Genomic DNA, 22676 nt, shown 5'->3' with positions numbered 1-22676 from the left:
AACGCCCCTTGCGCGTTAACCACAAGTGCACTCGTTTGTCGAAGTAATTGATAAGTGCTTCAGTGAACATGTTTTTATGCATGTTTTACATACATTGAGCATCATATTTTATACGGTTTATGTCTCATTTCGTGTATTGGGTGTTCTTTTATGCATATAGGTTGTGAAGGCATTGGGATTTCAAAAAGGGAGCGAAGATAGGCTATTATGGCATAATATTGGGAGTTCTTGTACAAATCAAGTTGGAAGACACAAGAGGAGTTCGTGTATGAGGAGATGTGTGCCAACTTCCATAGTTTTTTTGCAAGCCAAGTTATTAATGGAAGGGCACAAAGGCAGCCATGTCTCCACATTCCTCCTCTTTGTAAAGATTTCAAGACCTTTCAAGACGCATTGATGAAGGAAAAGTCGTATAGCCTACCATATGATCGTGTGCCCGATCGTGTGGCCTTAAGAGGAGAATGTTTATCGTTGTGTAGCGAATTCATCGTAGCGAATTACTCGCAGCGATAATTATCGTTCACGCCCGGCGAAATTCCGCGCGACCGCGTGGAAATTCCTGCAGCCCACGCGGGCGCGTGGAAAATCCACGCGGGAGCGTGGGGGCATGTGACAGACGCGTTGTGAGGCTATAAATACACCTTTTGACCGATTCTAAAGGGACTTTTTGCGGAGCTTTGAGCATAGACATTGAGAGAGAGACGGCTAGGGTTTGAGGAGAAGGTCTTCGCCGATTGATATGGAGTTCTTCACCAACTTTGATAGATTCCTTCGACGTCATAGCATTTTGGGAAGCCATTGGCAACCTAGCTTCGGAGAGGAATCCTTCAAGACGTAGAACTACCAATCAAGACCAATCCGCGCGAATTCGAGGGGGTTTTTCTCTATGGGTTTTATTGCTTTTTCATTGTATTCATTATTGTTTTTGTAACTAGGCCCATGGAGGGCTAAACCCTAGTAGGTATTTGGGCATGTGAACCCTAAGATTTATATTTTTTTGGATTGATTCTCTTAATGTTTCTAGTTAATCCGAGTTGTCTTGAGTTTTTAATCTTGTGATTTAATTGCTTGCTAGTGTTGTTAATCCTTGTGGTTGATTTACATTGCATGATTTAATACTTTAATGTGTGAGGTCTCCATTAGAGTTAGATTTCCAAGATTAAAGAGGGTTGAGAGGGTGAGCCTTGAGATGGAGGAATGTCCCCTTTCCCTTTCGATTGAGTGTTTCCTATCTCCGTATTCCATATTCTCTTTGCAACCATATTTGGTGTGAGGCGTGAGATTGCTCGATTTCTCCGCCGGGACCTTGTAGGGGGTTAGGATCCTTCGCCGGGGAATTAGGGTTGGATCTACATTTAGGAATCGGTTTCACTCTTAGGTTTCCTTAGAGCATATTGCGGTCATATGGGGTGTGAAGTGTTGAGATTGGTCGATTTCTCCACGGGACCTTGTAGGGGACTAGTGCCTTTTGCTTGGAAACAAGGATTGGTTATCGTTGGACTACCTCGACTCATTAGACTCGATTCTAGAGCATTTAGTGAATCTTGAGCTTTAAAGAAGATCTTAGGGGGATCATTGCTCGAATACCTCATCCTTAGTGATTGAGACTCTTCTACTTTATTTCTTGCATACTTGTTTGCTTTGCTTGCAATTAGTTCACTCCATTATATTAACTGATTCTGACTAGATAATTGAGAAGTGGTTATTACTAGTACTTCCGTTCCCTGTGGATTCGACTACCCGACTCACCGGGTAATTATTACTTCGACACCCGTACACTTGCGGTTTACGCACGCATATTCGGACGTGTCACCCCTCCAAACCATTGTAATTGCTTGAGCGCATGGAGGTTGGCACGCATTCATGTATCTTCAATCATAACTTGTGTCTTCACATTTGTTCCCTGCAAGACTTCATAAACAAAGTACAATCACAATCCACTTTGGCTTTTTCTTTCATATTTGGCTTCACAACCCTTCATGCATGAAAGTTCACAAATACACACGCATTAGCACTAAATCCTGATAAAAGTAATGCTCATCGTACGAAAAGAATACGTCGTATTACTAATACATAAGCACTTATCAAACTCCTCCACACTTAAGCTTTTACTTGTCCTCAAGCAAAATTAAAATGTTAAAGCATAGAAGAAGGAAATATTAAAAGTGCTTGGCCTTAGGTTCACCAAAGCATGCAAGGGAAACATTCTACAAGTAAGGTAAATTTCAACACTAAATAGAAAAAATCATTGCTCTAGCTAAAAACTCGAATGAAAAAGGACAACAAACCAGAAACCGTGTAAGTGTGTGAACTCACTCAAATCAACCCAAAGTATACTCCTCAAAGTTCTAAGCATAAGGGACTTATTTATAAACAAAACAAAGTAAAGAGATGGTAGTAGCTACACACATCCTCCAAGATAGCTTTCACTCATCCTATGAGAAAACTTTTTCTCTCATTAGGGCATAACTAGTATCCGACTTATGAGAGTAGCTTCATACTTCATAGTTGGTAGCTCTTTCCACCCCCCAATGCATAACTAAAACAAAAAAGCAAAATGAAATACAAGAAATTAAGCTACTTAGTCCCTTAAACATTGAACTTGAGTTTCCAAAAGAGTTAAATGAGCGAGTAGTGCAACAAGTGTCAATCGGGCAAAAAAATTTCTAAAAACTCCATGTAAAAAAAGCTGGAGCATGAAAAACATTCAATGATGAAAAATTCTCCTAAACTCAAGAATACAATCATTGCAACTAAGGTGAATAGGCATTGGCTATATAACTGATAAGTGCTTGCGTGATATGAATGCGAAGCATTCTTTCCTTATGTTGAGCATTACTTTTCTCAGGTTTTTACATTAATATGTGTTTTTTTATGTTACTTTTTATGCGGTATGGTTGTGAGGTCGAGTATGAAGGAAATAGGCCAATGTGGATCATAATGCACCTATTTTGGAGGAGATATTGCTAAGGTTCAAACGCGAAGACATAGGACAGGTGTGAGATGCTAGAGTGTGTGCCAACCTCCTCGCATTTGAGTGAGCACATCCATTTGGAGGGGCACAAAGGCAGTCACACTCGAGCATTCCATCTTATGCATATAAGAACAGGAGCTCCACCAACATATATCATTAAAGAAGCAAGTGATTCACGATGTGAACGTGTGCCTGTTTGCGTTACCCCGATGAAAGAATGGAATTGGGAAGTTATTCAGGTCGAAGACTGTAGCAGAGAAATGTAGCAAGTACTGTTCACAGTCGGCCGAGAAATCAGAGAAACAGAGAATCCACACGGGCGTGTGGAAATTATCCACGACTGTGGGGAAATTCCGCACGGGCGCGTGTAGCGTCCACGCCCGTGGAGTTGCCTGATTCCAGCCATATTTAAAGCCGATTCAGCCCCGATTTTGGTATTCTTTTCTCCATCTTTTCCCCAACTTGAGAGAGGGCTTCGGCTAGGGTTTTGAGGGGTATTGGCCAAGGTTTTGGAGAGGTTCTACGGCTCCAACATCGTCATTCCTGAGGAAGAAGGTTGGTAGGGGAGCTTCCGTTAAGGCGTATCCTATACCGGATGAGGGAATCCTTGGACGACGAGTAAAGGACTCTCCGCAAGACCATCGACTGACCATCGAGGGGGCTTCTTTATGGATTCATTGCTTTTACATTCAATTTCTTTGATTGTACTTAGCTCCATGGAGAGCTAAACTCCTAGTGGGTACTTGGGTGATTGTGAACCCTAGGATGTATTCGTTTCTTTGAACATCTTTATTATGCTTTCAATAAATTGATGTTTATTGTGAGTTCCAACCTTGAATGCTTGATTGTATGAACATTTCCCCTAGAGTGACACTAGGGTTGAGAGTTCTTGTTGGTAACCTTGTGAGTGACTGACACACCACGAGCGTTAGACAAAACTATGTTGGAGAGGGTTGAGAGGGTGAGTCGAGAGGTACAGGAGCGTCCCCTTTCCCCTCCGACGTGATAGACTCTACCTCCGTTCCTTGAGTTCTTTGCGGCCATAATAGAGTGAATGGTCTGAGGGATGAACCTCCGCTGGGGCCTAGTTGCGCGTGCAATGGAATGAAGCGTTGAGGGGATCTTAGTATCTAGGGCTTAATTGTGGCTAGGGACCTTCCGCCTGGACCAAAGGGTTAGGTCTATAATTAGGAAGCGATATATCACTTGGAATCCCTAGAGCACATTGCAACTTTATTCGAGTGCAAGGTTGAGAGGTTATTTAATCTCTCCTCTGTATATGAATAGAGTTAGGCATAGTTGACCTTAAATTTGGGACTATGTATGTAAGGATCTCCACGACTCACCATTGCATTGATTAGGAAGCATAATAGAGAGTTCTTGCACTTGAAACGATTTTTTCCTAGGTGAAGCATCGTCCGAGTACCCCATCTTTATCGATTGCCTTGCCTCCTCCTTATTTTTGCTCTCTTACTTGTTGCTTTTAATTGTTGAGAATTGAATCATTATCATACTTATCATTGTTGATACTCCGCATAGCTAAGAATCGAATTAAGTGTCTTTACTCCCTACTCCCTGTGGATTCGACCCCGCTCACCCGGGATTATTACTTCGACAAACCCATGAACTTGCGGGATATACGCAAGGGGACATTGTCAATAAGCATGCACAATCAAAGCATAAGTATAGAACACATGTAATGTGAACTCCCCCCACACTTATGATGTACATTGCCCTCAATGTACACATGCAAGCATAATAAAAGATATAACAGTCAAAATATATGTGGGAGTGGGCAATTGAAACAATACTACCCTGAACTCCTAGTGATGCGTTTGATGGAGCTAAATTCCTTGGGAGTGGAGTTCCAACGGGTGGTGAACACGGCCAAGTGTAAAAACACATTGGCCATGTCCATAACTAGTTCTCAATTTCCATACTGATAAGACCATTTGCACGCATACACAAGGGGTTCAATGAAGCTCAACAAAAACAAAATAAACTCGAGTATATAAAAGATAGAGCAATGAAATACAACTCGAGACAAAAATAAAAGATAAACTCAAAAGGAAGATCCTTTCTGAGTGTACTAGTCCAATATATAATGCAAAAGCAAAATATGAAAAATAAAAGAAATAAAAGATGCATCAAGCATCGGTATCACGCTGTGGCTGCTCTGCTGCTGATGGTGTCGGTGCGTAATCGAATGGTACCGGTGGATCTGGTGATGGTGATGCTGGAGGAGCCTGAGGGGTCCTCGGTCTCATGATAAATGGTGAGGCGGTGTCTCGTTCTAGTAACTGATGTAGGGTGTCGAGACGTGACATCACCTCTACATGTTGCGCAACCTGTGTCTCCCGAACCTCGGCGATCTCCGTCCGTAGCACCCCTACTGTACTCTCGAGCCTTTCAAAATGATCATAGGCTCGAGATGGTGAAAAAATGCGCACCGGAGTTGGCTCCTCTATTGTAGGTTACCTCGGCCTTCGTATGCTCTAGTTAAGGCTCGAGAACCTGCTGTGATCCCTCAGCTGCGTCATCTCCACCCTTGACTATCTCTGCGGCAGGTGTAATCAGAACATATACTCTAGGCCTATATCTGCACACTAATCTCATCAATCTCAATGTATCTAGGAATAACAGTGAAGGAATAGTTATCTTCTCAGCCCCACGTATGGTGTCTGATAAGTGCTTGTGTGATAAGAATGCGAAGTGTTATTTCCTTATGATGAACATTACTTTTATCAGGTTTTAGTGCTAATACTTGTGCATTTGTGTTACTTTCATGCATATAAGGTTGTGAAGCTAAGTATTGAGAAAAGAAGCCAAAAGTAGATCGTAATCGCATTGTTTAGTGGAGTCTTGGAAGGAACAAACGCGAAGACACAAGTGGGACTCCAAGATGCATGAATGTGTGCCAACCTCCATGAATTCAAGTCATTACAATGGATTGGAGGGGCACAAAGGCAATCACATTTGCATATCCTAACTCACTCATTGATGACAAGATCTCCGCCAATGAAGCTTTTGATTCAAGAAGACGTGCGATCTATGGCATAAACGTGTGCTCGTTTATGTTACCTAGATGAAGAGTGTGGAATTGGGAGTGTTATGGGAAACTACTGTAGTAGTTGCTATTCACAGCCGACCGAAAACGAGATTTCTAGAGAGTCCACACGGGCGTGTGTAAATTCCCCATGCCCATGTGGAAATTTCACAAGCCCATGGGAAACAAACACAGGGGCGTGTGGATGCTCGATTCCAACCCTATTTAAACCGCGATTCAGCCCGATTTTGGGGATCTTTTTCACCTCTACTCTTCCACTTTTCTCCATCATTTGGGAGGCTGTCAGCTAAGGTTTCTAAAGGCTTTTGGCACGTCTTAGGAGTGGTTTGAAGGATTCGATATCATGATTCACTTGGAAGAAGGTTATTGGCGAAGCTTTCCTCGGCATAGATCCGGTGAGGTGTGCCCTAGGCCGGACAAGGGAACCCTTGGAGAAGACTCAACTACTCCGCAAGACTAATGACACAAATACCGAGGGGTTTTTTCTATAGATTACTTGTTTTTACATTCGATTTCATTGTTGATTGTAACTAGCTTTGTGGAGAGCTAAACCCACTAGTAGGTACTTAGATTTGGGAACCCTAGGATGCTATTGTTTCTTTAAACCTTTTATTATGCTTTCCTTAATTGATGTTTTAATTGAGTTCCAATCTTGAATTCTTGTTGAATGATTTCTCCCTTAGAGTGACACTAGGGTTGAGAGTCTATATTTGTAACCTTTGTGGATGGGTGACACACCATAAGAGTTAGACAAAGCTAGATTGGAGACTGTTGAGAGGGTAGCTCGAGAGGTAGCAGAGCGTCCCTTTTCTCCTTCAATTTGATTTACTCTACCTTCACATTCCAAGAGTTTTTTGTGGTCATAGTAGAGTGAACGGGCTAAGGGATGACCTTCCGCTGGGGCTTAGTTGCAAAGGCAACGGAGTGAAGCGTTGAAGTGATTTTAGCACCTAGGGCTTAATTGTGACCAGGGACCTTCCGCCTGGACTAAAGGGTTAGGTCTACACATAGGAATAGGGTTTATCACTTGGGATCGCTAGAGCGTCTTGCAACTGTACACAGTACGAGGTGTTGAGACTGATCGATTTCTCCACTGGGACTTTGTGTAGAGTTAGTCATGGTTGACCTTAGATTTGGGACCATGTATCTTAGGATCTCCACGACTCATCAATGCATTAGTTAGGAAGCATAATAGTTGGTTTTGCACTTGAAACGATTATCTTAGCCAGAACAGTGTCCAAGTACCCCACTTCTATCGATTGCCTTATCTCTCACCTACTTGTGCTTCTTTTTCTTGTTTCTTTTACTCTTGTTTACACCACACCTTATCAACATAATCATTGTTCATCTTCACTTGGTTAAGTAGCAATTTAAGTATTTTTACTCCCTACTCCCTGTGGATACGATACCCCACTCACCTCGGAATTTATTACTCGACAAACCCGTGCACTTGCGAGTGTCCTTGTCAAGTTTTTGGCGCCATTGCCGGGGAATAGGCATTTAGAGATACTTTGTACTTTGCTTCTTAGTTGTTCATCATTCATTCTATTTCACATTTTCTTATTCTATCATCATTCTGTTTTTTTTTCTTTTCTTTTTGGTTTCACCTTTAGGTTATGACCCGAGGGAACCCTTCACAAATTGTTGAAGGAGATCTTGAGCTTGAGTGAACACTTAGAAGAAGGGGGAAAGAACCTGTACAAGAACAGTCAATTTAAGCTGAAGAGGAAGGTCAAGGGTCAGCTAACATGGCAGAATAGAATGAGCAAAAGAGAACACTTTCTGATTATGCTAGACCCTCAGTTTTGGGGACACAATCTAGCATTGTCCGAACCCCGATTACAGCTCCAAACTTTGAGCAGAAGCCAGCATTTATCCAGATGATTCAGTAGTCAGAGAAGATCAATGGTTTGGCTGATGAGGATCCAAACAACACTGATCTTTTGTGCAGATGATTCAGCAGTCAGCACAATCCTTGCCAAAAGCATCCATCATTTGTGCAGATGGAATTGGAATCATTGTTTGAGACATGGGAACGCTTCAAGGATCTTTTTCGGAGGTGCCCACAACACGGATTTCCCGAATGGATAATTATTCAGACTTTCTATAATGTGTTGAATCTGAGTACAAGGCAATTGCTAGATGCCGCCGCAGGAGGAACAATGGGGAGAAAAACCCCCGAAGAGGCCTGACGAGTTGGTGGAGGATATGGCTATGAATAGCTACTAGTGGAACGCGTGGGAAAGGAAGAAAGTGGTCGGACTCTATGAAATAGATGCAGTCACTAGTTTGGCGGCCCAAAGTGGAATCATTAAGTAAGAAGTTAGACCTTCAAACTTCTAATAGAGTGGCGACCGTGACTACTTGCACCGGCTGTGGTAGAGGATGGTTGTTTTCCCGCAAGTGTACAAGGTCACCAAGTAATACCATGTGAGTGACACAGGGGTTATATTCCACGGGCCTAAGGAGCTCCTATTACTCCTCCATCACTTACTTTCTAACCTTCCAACTTAAACATAGTATTTCACTCTAATACATGAAACAATGCTAATAAATCACAAGTATAACAATTCAAAGGCAAGCAAGAACTCACAAGAGAAATGATGATGATAAATAGGCCTAGGGATGAGGATCCCCATAAGGGGTCATCATGATATATGGATGCATAAGAACGACATGGCAAGGGTGATTTAGACCGATGGATCTCAAAATTGGTTCAACCCCAACCTCTCGGCGGTTAAACCCTAATCCCATACTAATAATGACAAGGATCTCTCCCTAATCATATTCCTATGATTGCATTAAGCGAAGGAAGATCATGCAATAAGGATACACTTAACCTAAGTCTATCCTTATAATTCGGAGGGGCTACCAACATCCAATTTCTCAGCATGTCGATACAAGAATACCCTTTCCAGCTCATTAATGATTTAGTACATGCGAGTAGGTCATATCTACAAGTACAACTCAACAAAGAACTAAGGATTTCTCCATTTTTATAGTTCTAGACATGAAGAACAATGACCCAAACCATCAATCACACCAATACATTCCAAAATAAAAGTATAGCATTCACAATACATGATGAACCCCCCAATGTTCACCTACATCCGGTGGCCTTGGGTGTCTAGTGTGCCATCATACAAACAAGAATCACAAACTCAAGAAACATAAGAAACAAAAGTATAAATGGCACTCCCTAGTCCGAATGATGGTGAAGAAGAACAATGCCAGCCGAATGACGCTTCCTCTTGCCTAAGGAATGCAAAATGTTCCTCCTCTCTTGATGATGAACTCTGCCCTTGATGTTCAAGCCCTTGATCACCTCCAAGCCTCAAGTTAAACTCTCCCCAAGATGATGTCTTCATTTCTACTTCCCTTTCCAAAGTGTTAGCTGCCCAAGATGTCAAAAGTCCCCAAGAATGGCCTCCAAATACCCTCTTATACTCCCGGTATACTCCCTATCTAAACCAACCCGTATGCCCTCCAAATAGACTCAAAACACCCTCAAAATGGACTCCATACTAGCGGTATACTAGCTCAAATTAGCCTCCATACTGGCTCAATGAGCTCCTCATTGAGGCTGTTTGGGGTAGGCAAAAATGCACTCTAGCTCAGTACTATTATCCATACTGGCTCAATGAGCACCTCATTGAGCCAGTATGCCTTCAAACACATTATCCTTTTCTCTGGCTACAGTGATTATCCTGGGCTCAATCCAGGGTAGCATTGAGGTCGTATGTCATGGTTCAATTTCTGACTTGAAAACTCTCCACATACTACAGTGACAGCTACAACGATTTTGTTACAGTGTCGATGTTACATGATAATGCTCCCCGCAAGTGCACGGAGTTGTCGAAGTAATAAAAATATGAAAGATAAATAGTGATATGTGTGACAAGATTCAATTCTCAAAAGTAAAGCAGCCTGAAAGAGAGCAAAAGCAAAGGATAAGGTAAGGCAATCGATAAAGATGCGATACCCGGGTATCGAACTTCCTAGGAAAATCATTTCAAGTGCCAGAACTCTCTATTATGCTTCTTAACTAATGCAATGGTGAGTCAGGGACATCCTTTTAATGTATGGTCCCGAATCTAGGATTAACCAAGCCTAATCCTCTACATGTCCCGGAGGAGAGGTTGAACAACCTCTCTACCTCGCACCGGTAAGAAGGATTGCATTAAGCTCTGGGGATTCCAAGTGATAGATATCTTCCTAGTTGTAGACCTAACCCTTTGGTCTAGAAGAAAGGTCCCTAACCACAATTAAGCCCTATATGCTAAAATCACCTCAACGCTTCACTCCGTTGCACTCGCAACTAAGCCCCAGCGGAGGGTCATCCCTTAGCTCATTCGCTCTATTATGGCCGCAAAGAACTCGAGGAACGGAGGTAGAATCTATCACACCAGAGGGGAAAGGGGACGCTCCTGTACCTCTCGACTCACCCTCTCCAATCAAGCTTTGTCTAACTCTCGTGGTGTGTCACTCACTCACAAGGGTTACCACATGAACTCTCAACATTAGTGTCACTCTAAGGGAGTATTCAAATAATTAAACATTTAAGATTGGAACTCACAATAATATCAATTAATTGAAAGCATAATAAAGAGATTCAAAGAAACTAATACATCCTAGGGTTCACAAATACCCAAGTACCCACTAGGGGTTTAGCTCTCCACGGAGCAAAATACAAACGATAATGAAATCAAATATAAAAGAAAGTAATCCATAGGAAAAACCTCCTCGATAGTCGTGGCGATGATCTTGTGGAGAGCCTCTACTTGTCGCATGATCCCCTTGTCCGGTATAAGATACGCCTCGCTAAATCAATCCAACCGAGGCTCCCTTACCAACCTTCTTCCAAAGAGATGACGATGTCGGAGCCGTAGAACCTCTCCAAATCCCTAGCTAATACCTCTTAAAACCCTAGCCGCAACACTCTCTCAAGTTAGGGAAAAGATGGAGAAAAGAGTGATGAAATCGGGGCTGAAATCTGCCTTAAATAGGGCTGGAATCGGGATTCCACACGCCCCTGTGGATATTCCACACGGGCCTATGGAATTAACGCACGGGCGTGTGGAATTTCCACACGCCCGTGTGGCTTCTCTGTTTTGCTCCTTCTTCGGCCGACTGTGAATAGTACCTGTTTAGAATGACGACACGAAATACTTCCGAATCCATGTTTTCATCGAGGTAACGTAAATGAGCACACGTTCACGTCATAGATCGTCTTGGTTCTTCAATAAACGGTCACGTTGGTGGAGATCTTGCTAAATATGCACAAGGCAGAATACTTGATGTAACTGCCTTCGTGCCCCTCCAAATCATTGCTTTAGCTCGAATACAAGAAGGTTGGCATACATTCTATCATTCTAAACCTGACTCATGTCTCTGCGTTTGAGCCTTCTCAAAATCTCCTCCAAATAATGCGTAAAATGATCTACAATGGCTTCTTTCACAAATAAATAGCCTCACAACCCAACCTGCATAAAAGTACATAAATAGACACGTATTAGCGTTAAAACCTGACAAAAGTAATGCACATCATAAGGAACAAACGCTTCTCATTCTTATCGCACAGGCACTTATCGTTACAGTACCATTGCTACAGTAATACAGTACCGCGACCTGGTTTTCTTCTCTTTTTCACCCAAATTGTATCTCCATGGCGTTTTTGTGCCCTACAAAGCAAATACCACACGATTAAGCACAAAACAGGCATCAATCCTTATAGAAATACATGCTAAATACATCAAATATATACACTAAAATACGTGCATTTAGACACTTATCAAATATCCCCACACCTAAGCATTTTCTTGTCCTCAAGCAAACAAATCATGAAGAACAAAAGAAATGATAAGTGGCTAAATCTATTACCTCCGTCTCAAATAAATATAAGACTCTACAAGCATTGAAAAATGATATATAGCTAATGAGTTACAAAACATTAAGCACAACAAAAAGATCCTCTCTCACCTCTTATATGTCTGTGCCATGTGTGTGAATCTTGTACTTCATCTACCCTTACCTGGTCTAGCCTACTGACTTCAATCATTGCAGCTCTAGATGCTAATCACACCACATGCAAGAGTACTGAGTTTTAAAATGCTAAGTGCTACTTCAATAAACAAGTAAGATCCTTCTAAGTCCTGAACTTGAACTAAATCCCTTTTTCTTTTCAAAGCCTCTAGTAGGTAGTCAACAAGATCACTAGGGTTTTTTGATTGATTGCCCGCAAGTGTATAGGATCGCCAAGTAATACCCTGTGAGTGACACAGGGGTCGTAGTATTCCACGGGGCCAAGGAAGTATTATTACTAACTATTCATCTATTATCTAGCCTACAATTCTTAGTATGAAGAACAAATGAAATAAAATATAATAAAATGCTAAGTGCTACTTCAATAAACAAGGGAGTATCAAGCATGAGAAGGGAGTATTTGGACAAGGAATCCACCTAGGGTTGTCATTAAGTCCAGAACTAGGATGAGTTAAAGATGCATTGATGATAATTGAGACCTAGAGACCTCATGAATTGATTAGCCCTAATCTCTCGGTGACTAACCCCTGATCCCGTACGAATATCAATCGGAATCTCTTCCGGATTAACACACCTATTATCGCATTAAGTTCTTGGAGTTCTCTAATAGGAGTAAACCTATTATCCTTCGGCTTAAACCTAGCAATGGAGGGCTACCAACACCCGATCTCTCGGCGAGTAGGCACAAGTATCCCCTTTCAATCTCTCCTAGATCTAGTACACGTCAGTAGGTCACATCTACGTATACAACTCATAGTAGAATTACACATCTCTCCATATATGTAATTCTAGGCATGAAAGCATGAAAGATTAAATCTCAAACAACTATCAAATTCAATGAAGAACAATATTCCAAATTCATACACAAGAATACATCCTAGGGTTCATCCAAATCCAAACACCAAAATTAGTTAATCCGTCATGACAAGGGATACTTATACAACATACAAGGAAAAGAAAGACAATAAAGACGCAAGAAAACTCCCTCTACGGTCTTGATCTCCTTGGATTGATGAAGCCTTGAATGGTGATGTAATGGTGGCTTAAAACTTCACTCCAACTCCTTCTCCTATGCTCCTTTCCCTCTTGGTGATGATGTGTGCTCATTTCCCACAAGGATCATCGCCGGAAGATGGCCGGAAGGCCTCAAGGATGTGTGGTGGTGGCAGCCCAAGAGGCCAAGAAGAAGTCTCTCTAAAAAGTCCTCAAAGATCCCCTTATATACCTCCACAATCCCCATCAAATTGACCTCAATCCCGGGTGGTATCCCCAGCTCAATGAGGACCTCATTGAGCCCCTCATTGACACTGTTTGGGGTAGGCAAACTCTACAAATGCTCTCAGTTTTATGGCTACAGTGATCATCTTGGGCTAGATCCCGGGCAACACTGAGGCCGTATGCCATGATTCAATTCCTGCCTTAAAAACTCTCAAGGTGCTACAGTGACAACTATAGTGCTACAGTACTCCATCTACAGTATTTACTGCATTGAATACGCTACAGTACCGGGACCTAGTTTTCTTTTATTTTTTGCCCAAATTATATCTTCGTGTCCTCCGTGGTGTTTCCGTGCCCTACAAAGTAAATAAGACACGATTAAGCACAAAATAGTCATCAATTCTTATAAAAATACATGCTAGAGGCAACAAATACATATACAAAAAATACATACATTTAGACACTTATCATTTTTATTTTCACTTCATTTCATCAAAAATTTTTTTGAGTCCAACTAACATAGACTGCACAAAGAATCTTCTGGAGGCACATGCTGGTTAGGCATAAGAGCCACCCAACTACTCGATTATAGTCTACATAGACGCATTCATGCTTCATTAGCAGAGGAATATTGACATAGACTCATTTTTCTTTTTCTTTTTTCATTTTTTTTTCTTTTTCATTCATTTTCATCATTTTTTTTCACATTCACCCTAGATCATGTCTTCAGACTACTCTACATGCCACAACACTAGGGCTAGCTCAACATGACTTAGAAATTCTTAAGAGTACATTGAAAGAAAGAACTTAAAATTGTAAAGTCAAGTACTCAAAGTTGTGTGTTAAGCATACAAAGAGAGTCAGAGTAGTCAAGTTGGCTATTCCCATGGTATCAACACAAGATTCAGTGGACCAGACAAAACTAGAGGTAAAACAAGATTCAATAGAGCACAATAACAAATATGTAACTCAAATCAATCATTAATTCATGCTAGAAGAGTCTTACAATAATGAACAAGCCATCATTGGTAAACTAGCATGCAAATAATACCCTAGATCAAAAGATACACCCATCCCAACACCTAGTGTTGTACATGGTCCCCAATGTACACTAATCATGAAAAACATAATAATATATGCAGTGAAACAATGGAGGAGGGTGGAACGAACTTCCCCGGTTAAATCTTGTGCACACCGCGAGAGGTGTCCCTAACAAAAGGTGTTGCAAGCTTTTCATATCGGGTCCGGCTTCAATGTAAAGTGGAGAGGGTCACCAAGCTCCCTTAATGACCTGCAAGGCATAAAGGGGCATCATCATTCAAAAAAAAAATTAAGATTTAAATAATAAATACTAGGGAGTAGTCAAAACACACAAATACCAAATAAAAGAGTAGCAAAGTTCTACACAAGGTTGGTAGGGCATCCCCTTCCTAACTTATTAAAATTAAACAAACACACTTGCATGAAAAGTAAAGCAAAGAAACAAACTAAAGAAATAAAACAAATTTCCATGCTCAAATGTCCAACTACTCATCCCAAGATGTAGTAGATTTGGTAGTTTTGGTATGCTTCGAAGGTGCTCAAAACTTCCAAAGTTAGTTGGCGAAAGGTAGGATCTTTGAATTCAAACAAGTTCGCCAATCAACCATGTGAAAGTAATTCATGACTTGTTTATCCATCCTATGTGTTTCCAAAATACCCCATTCCATGTGGTGAAATGTGCTCAAAGGGTTTGGTCTTCAAAACTTTGCACTTTGCTTTATGATGAGCAAGCTTAAAGTGGGGTTCTTCGGAGTTGGCATTATGCTTCTTGGAAGTTTGGAGGCATGATTCTTGACATGCGGCATTCCTACATCAATAGTAATTCAAATAATAATTAAAGGAATCCAAGATAATGCATAATGTGGCATGAAAATGGAGAAAAACATGAAGAAACTCAAGAGAATAGGATCCATACGGGCATATGGAGCCCGTATGGATACTATTCAACTTGCAAGAGGCTCCCATCACCATGAATTCGAAAACATTTGTACATGAATTCAAGATAATTCAAAGACATGATGTTCATACCACACAATACAAGCTAAAAGCTTGAAATAATCCACATAAAAGCTCAAGAAAGCAAGAAGAAAAAAGAAAATATTTTTATTACATCAAGCTTCTTACCAACAAAAATTTGAGAACACTTGAGTTTATCTTGAAGAAAGACACTAGATCTACTTCCCAAAGAGATGAGGAGATGATTTAGAACAAGACATGGTGAGATTTGGCCATGGTTTGATGGGTAATGGAGGTTAGGGTTCGGTTAGATAAGAAGAAGAATGAAGAAAGAGAGAAGGTGGCAATTGTTTTCATGAAAATCTAGACTCCAAACGGTCTCAATGAGGTCCTCATTGAGGCCATTTGGAGTAAGCCAAAGTTTTTGGAATTTCCAAACGGCCTCAATGAGCTACTCATTGAGGTCGTTTAGACTTAAAATCATGCATTAATGCTTTGATTGCTTCTCCAAACACATGGGCATGGCTACAAGGTGTTCTAAAATCATCTCCAACATGAAATAATGGTTCAAAATTTCGATCAAATGTATGAAATGATAGCCTAAACAAGTGCAACTCAACAATAAAAATAAGTAAACAACCACATGGACAATAATCATGATAAACCAAATAATGAGAGCATGGACTTATTCAAATTAATAACTCCAAGAAAATACGAAAAATAACAAGAACATGAACACAAAGAACACACAAACATCAAAATAAACCCCCGAATGCTTGGGTTGCCTCCCAAGAAGCGCTTGTTTAACGTCATGAGCCTGACGTACCTTTTCACTTACCTCACGGGTTTCGAATAATTTGAAATTTCCCCTGGTCATATTTGAATTGTTGTTATTAAAATATAGCTTCAACCGCTGTCAATTCACCTTAAAAGTACCTTTTTTGGGGTGAGTTACTTCACTGCTCCATGCGGAGAAACTTGAGTGACCGTATATGGACCAGACCAATGTAACCTAAGCTTTCCTGGGAATAGTCTTAGCCTTGAGTTGAATAGTAAAACTTGGTTTCCCACTTGAAATTGTTTAGGGTGCTTGATATACCTATCATGGTACTCCTTCACCCTTTCTTTGTAAAGTTTGGAACTTTCGTACACCATGGCGCGCCATTCATCCAATTCATTCAGTTGAAGCTTCCTCTTCTCACCTGCAAGAGTGGAATCAAGATTCAGAAATTTAATAGCCCAATAAGCTTTGTGTTCAAGTTCAACAGGTAAGTGGCAGGCTTTTCCATAGACTAATCTGTATGGAGTTGTCCCTATAGGAGTCTTATATGCAGTTCTGTATTCCCAGAGAGCATCATCCAAGTGATCTGCCCAGTCTCTTCTATTCTGAGCAACATTTTTCTCTAAGATTCTTTTTAAATCCCTGTTGGAAACTTCCACCTGCCCGCTAGTTTGTGGATGATATGACGTTGCTAGTTTGTGGTAAACATTGTAGCATTTTAGAATTTTTGCAAACTGAGCATTACAAAAGTGAGTGCCTCGATCGCTAATGATTGCCTGTGGTGTTCCAAACCTGGAGAAAAGTTTCTTTAAGAATTTTACCACTATCCTTGCGTCGCTTCTTGGTAGGGCCTGAGCTTCCACCAATTTAGACATGCAATCAACTGCCACGAGAATGAACTTGCAACCATGTGAGCTTGGGAATGGCCCCATGAAGTTAATCCCCCACACGTCAAAAATTTCACATGCTTGATTCCAATTCTGGGGCATCTCATCTCGGCGAGATATGTTATCCACTCTCTGACGTCTATCAAAAGATTGTATGAACTTTTGGGTGTCTTGAAATAATGACGGCCAATAGAAACCTGAATTAAGAATCTTGTTTGCAGTTCGATTTGCATTGTAATGGCCCCCAGTTGGTCCTGAATGATAGTGTTTCAAGATACTTAGACCCTCAGTCTGCGATACACATCTTTGAACAACCTGGTATGAATAATCCTAAAAAGGTAAGGGTCTTCCCATACATAATGCTTTAGGTCTTAAAAAAAAAAATTAAGTTGTTGATGTGTAAACCATTTTGGGATGACACCCCCGACTAAATAGTTGGCAAAATCGGCAAACCATGGTGGTTCACATTCTTCTACTGTCAGAATACTGTACAAGTGTTCCTCGGGAAATGAATCATTGATATATTTCTCCCTCAAAGTATCAAGATTAGGGATTCTCTAATCGGGATAGATGATCTGTTGTGAGGTTTTCAGCCCCTCTCTTATCCTTAATCTCCAAATCAAATTCCTGGAGCAATAGGACCCATCTAATCAAGCGTGGCTTGGCATCAGACTTGCTAAGTAGATATCGCAAAGCAAAATGATCAGTGTATACCACCACCTTGGATAGAACTAGATATGATCTGAATTTATCAAATGCGAACATGACGAAAAGTAACTCTTTTCAGTTGTGGTATAGTTCTCTTGGGCATCTGTCAATGTTTTTCTAGCATAGTATATAGGATGGAAATGTTTGTCTCATCGCTGCCCAAGAACTGCACCCACTACAAAGTCCCTTGCATCATACATTAATTCAAATGGAGAATCCCAATCTGGAGCTACCATTATTGGTGCTTGAGTGAGTTTTTCTTCGAGCGTGATAAAAGCTTCCATGCAATCATCGTCAAACTTGAATGGTACATCTTTTTCTACCAATTTCATTAAAGGTCTGGCGATTTTGGCGAAGTCCCTAATAAACCTTCTATAAAAACTTGCATGCCCAAGAAAACTCCTACTAGCTTTTAATGAAGTTGGGGCAGGTAATTTCTCAGTAACGGAAATTTTTGCTTTGTCTACCTCAATTCCTTCCTTGGAAATTTTGTGACCCAAAACTATCCCTTCTTGAACCATGAAGTGACATTTCTCCCAACTGAGTACAAGGTTGGTCACCTGGCATCGGGTAAGAACACGCTCAAGATTTCTGAGATATAATTCAAAGGAGTCACCAAACACAGAAAAATCATCCATAAACACCTCCATGAAATCTTCCACCATATCCTCAAAAGTTGCCAACATGCATCTCTGAAAAGTGGCGGGGGCGTTACACAGGCCAAACAGTATTCGACGATATGCAAATGTTCCATAAGGGCATGTGCATGGGTTTTTTCTTGGTCCTCTTGAGCAATGGGGATTTGAAAATATCCTGAAAAGCCATCCAGGAAATAGTAATATGAATGCCCAGCAAGCCTCTCAAGCATCTGATCAATAAATGGCAGTGGGAAATAGTCCTTTCAGGTGGCATCGTTTAATTTCCTGTAGTCACTGCAGATATGCCACATTGTCATTGTTCGAGTAGGAATCAACTCATTCTTCTCATTGGTGATCACAGTCATCCCACCTTTATTAGGAACTACTTGCACCGGGCTCACCCATTCACTGTCAGAAATTGGATAGATAATGCCTGCATCAAAAAGTTTGATGACTTCAGCCTTTACCATTTTCTTCATGCTTGGGTTTAGTCTTTTTTGTAGTAAGGCTGAGGGTTTATGATCATCCTCCATCAAGATTTTCTGAGTGCAGAACGAAGGATTTATTCCCTTGATATCAGCTATCTTCCATGCAATTGCTTTCTTGTGCTTCTTCAAGACCTTCACCAAATCACTCTTCTGTTCGACCGTAAGGTTTGAGGCAATGATGACAGGAAGCTGAGCTTCTTCCCCAAGAAATGCATATTCAAGGTATTCAGACAACTTTTTCAATTCCAGTGTAGGTGCTTCCTCAATTGAAGGTCGCAGATTTTTATTCAGTAGCAAATCACTTTGTTCTGGTTCATCTATTTCTGTAGATACGGAGCTTTCATCTGAACTGTCGTTGATGCCATACACAAGTCGCACATTATCCTCAGTATTTTCCCTTTGATACCTGTTGGGTTTAGCTATCGGAATTGACTGACATGCTTGCAGTGTTGCTATGTCCAATGCAGTTAAGTCAGTGGAAAGATTGACTTCTTCCTTCGTTGGAACTTTTCCATAATTCATGAAGTCTGTAAGCATGGCTTTCCAAAAATTATCTTCAGCTGCTGTAACAATGCCTTCCCATGGCTTGAATCTGCATATTGAATTATCGTGTATGTGGAATAAATGATGTATAGGTGGTACCCAATAATTCCATATATGAACCATAGCCTGCTCATTCCCTTGTGTAAATTCCAAACATGCCATAATAAACCTTCTCCAATTTCACTGTCATGGGCAACTAGATTTGATGGATTTGCTCGTGTCATGCACTGTACCTTGCAAAGTCAAGAAAGATAAAGGAAGTTAAGCTAACAAAGAAGTAAGACAAAAGAAAAGAAGAAATAAAATAAAAGAAAAATGGTTAGAGCAATAAGCTACAAGTTTCCTAGAATTCCTTAAGTCCCCGGCAATGGCGTCAAAAACTTGGTTGTTTTAAAGAAGGTGTACGGGGTCACCAAGTAATACCTGTGAGTGACACAGGGGGCATATGCCACGGGGCTAAGGAGCTTCTATTACTCCTCCATCACTTACTTTCTAACCTTACAACTTAAACATGGTATTTCACTCTAATACATGCAACAATGCTAATAAATCACAAGTATAACAATTCCAAGGCAAGCAAGAACTCACAAGAACAATGATGATGATAAATAGGCCTAGGGATGAGGATCCCCATGAGGGGTCATCACGATATTTGGATGCATAAGAACGACATGGCAAGGGTGATTTAGACCGATGGATCTCAAAATTAGTTCAACCCCAACCTCTCGGCGGTTAAACCCTAATCCCATACTAATAATGACAAGGATCTCTCCCTAATCATATTCCTATGATTGCATTAAGCGAAGGAAGATCATGCAATAAGGATACACTTAACCTAAGTCCATGCTTATAATTCAGAGGGGCTACCAACATCCAATTTCTCGATATGTCGATACAAGAATACCCCTTCTAGCTCATTAATGATCTAGTACATGCGAGTAGGTCACATCTACACGTACAACTCAACAAAGAACTAAAGATCTCTCCACTTTATAGTTCTAGACATGAAGAACAATGAGCCAAACCATAAATCACACCAATGCATTCCAAAATAAAAGTATAGCATCCACAATACATGATGAACCGCCTATGGTTTACCTACATCCGCTGGCCTTGGGGGTCTAGTGTGCCATCATACAAACAATAATCACAAACTCAAGAAACATAAGAAACAAAAGTATAAATGGCACTCCCTAGTACGAATGATAGTGAAGAAGAACAATGCCAGTCGAATGACGCTTCCTCTTGTCCAAGGAATGCCGAATGTTCCTCCTCCCATGATGATGAACTCTCCCCTTGAGGTTGAAGCCCTTGATCACCTCCAAGCCTCAATCTAAACTCTCCCTAAGATGATGTCTTCATTTCTCCTCCCCTTTCCAAAGTGTTAGCTGCCCAAGATGTCAAAAGTCCCCAAGAATGGCCTCCAAATACCCTCATATACTCCCGGGAATCCAGGGCAGCATTGAGGCCGTATGCCATGGTTTAATTTCTGACTTGAAAACTCTCCAGGTGCTACAGTGGTAACTTCAATGATTTTGCTACAATGCCGATGCTACAGTACCACTGTTGCGTTACTCCAGCTACAACAATATAGTACAGTGAATATGCTACAGTAACGTGACCTGGATTTCTTCTCTTATTCATCCAAATTGTATCTTCGTGTTCTCCATGGCGTTTCTGTGCCCTGCAAAGCAAATAACAAATGATTAAGCATAAAACGGGCATCAATCCTTATAGAAATACATGCTAAATACATCAAATATATACACTAAAATACGTACATTTAGACACTTATCAGAGGACATACGCCCTCTGATTTCTTGATAGCCGTTGGTGGTATACCCTCCGTTGAACAAGTTGATTATGTGGGTAATGCAATGAGAAACCAAGGCAATCCTTATAGCAATACCTACAGTTCAGGTTCGAGGAACCACCCTAGTTTCTCATGAAACAATCAAGGGTAACAAAAAGCCACCGCACCACCGGGTTTTCAACAACAACAAGCCCGAAGCATGGAGAATCGAGTTTCAGGTTTGGAGACCCGGGTGACCGATCTAGAGAAGGCCTTGACTCGATTTGTGCAATCATCAGATACACGGTTCCAATCGGTCGAGGCTATACTTCACAACCACACTGCGTCATTGCGCAATGTAGAAAATCAAGTGTAGAAAATTGCAAAGTCTCTATCGGACAGACCATAAAGAAGATTGCCGAGTAATACTGAGACCAACCCACGAGAACATGTGAAGGCGATCACTATAAGAAGTGATCGTGAGGTTGAAGGTAGGCTTTCAAGTGCAAAGACCAATGTTGAAGCACCAGAGGTCAAAGAGGTTGAGAATGGGAACAACCAAGGAGAAGGAGGTGGCACCTCCACCTTACAAGCCAAGAATCCCTTATCCCTCTAGATTGAAGAATAACCAAGTGGATGAGCAGTATGAGAAGTTTTTGGGTTTGTTTAGGAAACTACATATATACATTCCCTTTGTTGAGGCATTATCACAAATACCTAGGTATGCCAAGTTCTTGAAAGATTTGTTGACCAAAAAAGCAAATTGGAGGAGTGTGCCTCCGTGATTCTAGATGCATCTTACTCGGGGTTGTTGCAAAAGAACATGCCGAACAAGAAGAAAGACCAAGGAAGCTTCATCATCCCGTGCAACATTGGCAATTTGGGTGAAAAAAATGGCATTGGCAGATTCTGGGGCTAGTATCAACATCATGCCATATTCTTTCTTTCAGAAGCTAGGCTTGGGAGAGCCTAGGCCCACTCGGATGACATTACAATTGGCGGATGAACGTTGAGACATCCGAGGGGCATCATTGAAGACATGCTTGTCACGGTGGACAAGTACATATTTTCTATAGACTTCATAGTGTTGGATGTCGACGAGGATGTAGATGTTCCTTTGATACTTGGGAAGCCATTCTTGTGTACTTTAAAGGCATTAATCGATATGGACGGTGGGGAGTTGACATTGAGGGTTGGAGATGATAAGCTCACATACCACCTCGCTGAAGCCATGTGGCATTCTCTTGACTTTGATGATACTCTTTATTTTCTAGACACTACTGATAAGATAATTGATGAATATATGTGCAGGAAATGTTTAATCCTGACCTATACGAGGGGTTGCTAGACTAAGAGGTGGATAACGAAGAAGTAATGGCGCTTGGTCTAGAGGAGAAGGTACCATCTACTTCAGGGATCATGAAGTAGATGCTCCGGAAGATGACGTGGGTGAGGAGACACCACAGGAAATGCCCCAAGGTTGTTGGGGATGTGCGTGAACTGAACAAGTTGGATGAATCTTTGCTAGGCGGTACCAAGC

General features: G+C 41.2%; 1 protein-coding gene across 1 annotated transcript; it reads right to left on the bottom strand.

Moving 5' to 3' along the window:
- Positions 1-16250: 16250 nt before the first annotated feature.
- On the bottom strand, positions 16251-18313 carry LOC120272948. The gene is made up of 2 exons (XM_039279590.1): positions 18236-18313; positions 16251-16685 (listed from the first exon to the last, which is right to left on the bottom strand). The coding sequence occupies exons 1-2, from the start codon at positions 18311-18313 to the stop codon at positions 16251-16253; spliced, it is 513 nt and encodes a 170-aa protein (XP_039135524.1).
- Positions 18314-22676: the final 4363 nt, after the last annotated feature.

This window comes from Dioscorea cayenensis, chromosome 2 (genome assembly GCF_009730915.1).
Source record: "Dioscorea cayenensis subsp. rotundata cultivar TDr96_F1 chromosome 2, TDr96_F1_v2_PseudoChromosome.rev07_lg8_w22 25.fasta, whole genome shotgun sequence".
Taxonomy (NCBI): Eukaryota; Viridiplantae; Streptophyta; class Magnoliopsida; order Dioscoreales; family Dioscoreaceae; genus Dioscorea; species Dioscorea cayenensis.
Note: the sequence above shows the minus strand (reverse complement) of the source record. Positions and strands in the feature narration are given on the sequence as shown.

Coding starts and splice junctions, on each gene's coding strand:
- LOC120272948 (XM_039279590.1), bottom strand. CDS start 18,313: ATGGATGATTTTTCTGTGTTTGGTGACTCCTTTGAATTATATCTCAGA. Junction 16,686..18,235: donor GTGTTCTTACCCGATGCCAG/GTGACCAACCTT, acceptor AATGTTGCTCAG/AATAGAAGAGACTGGGCAGA.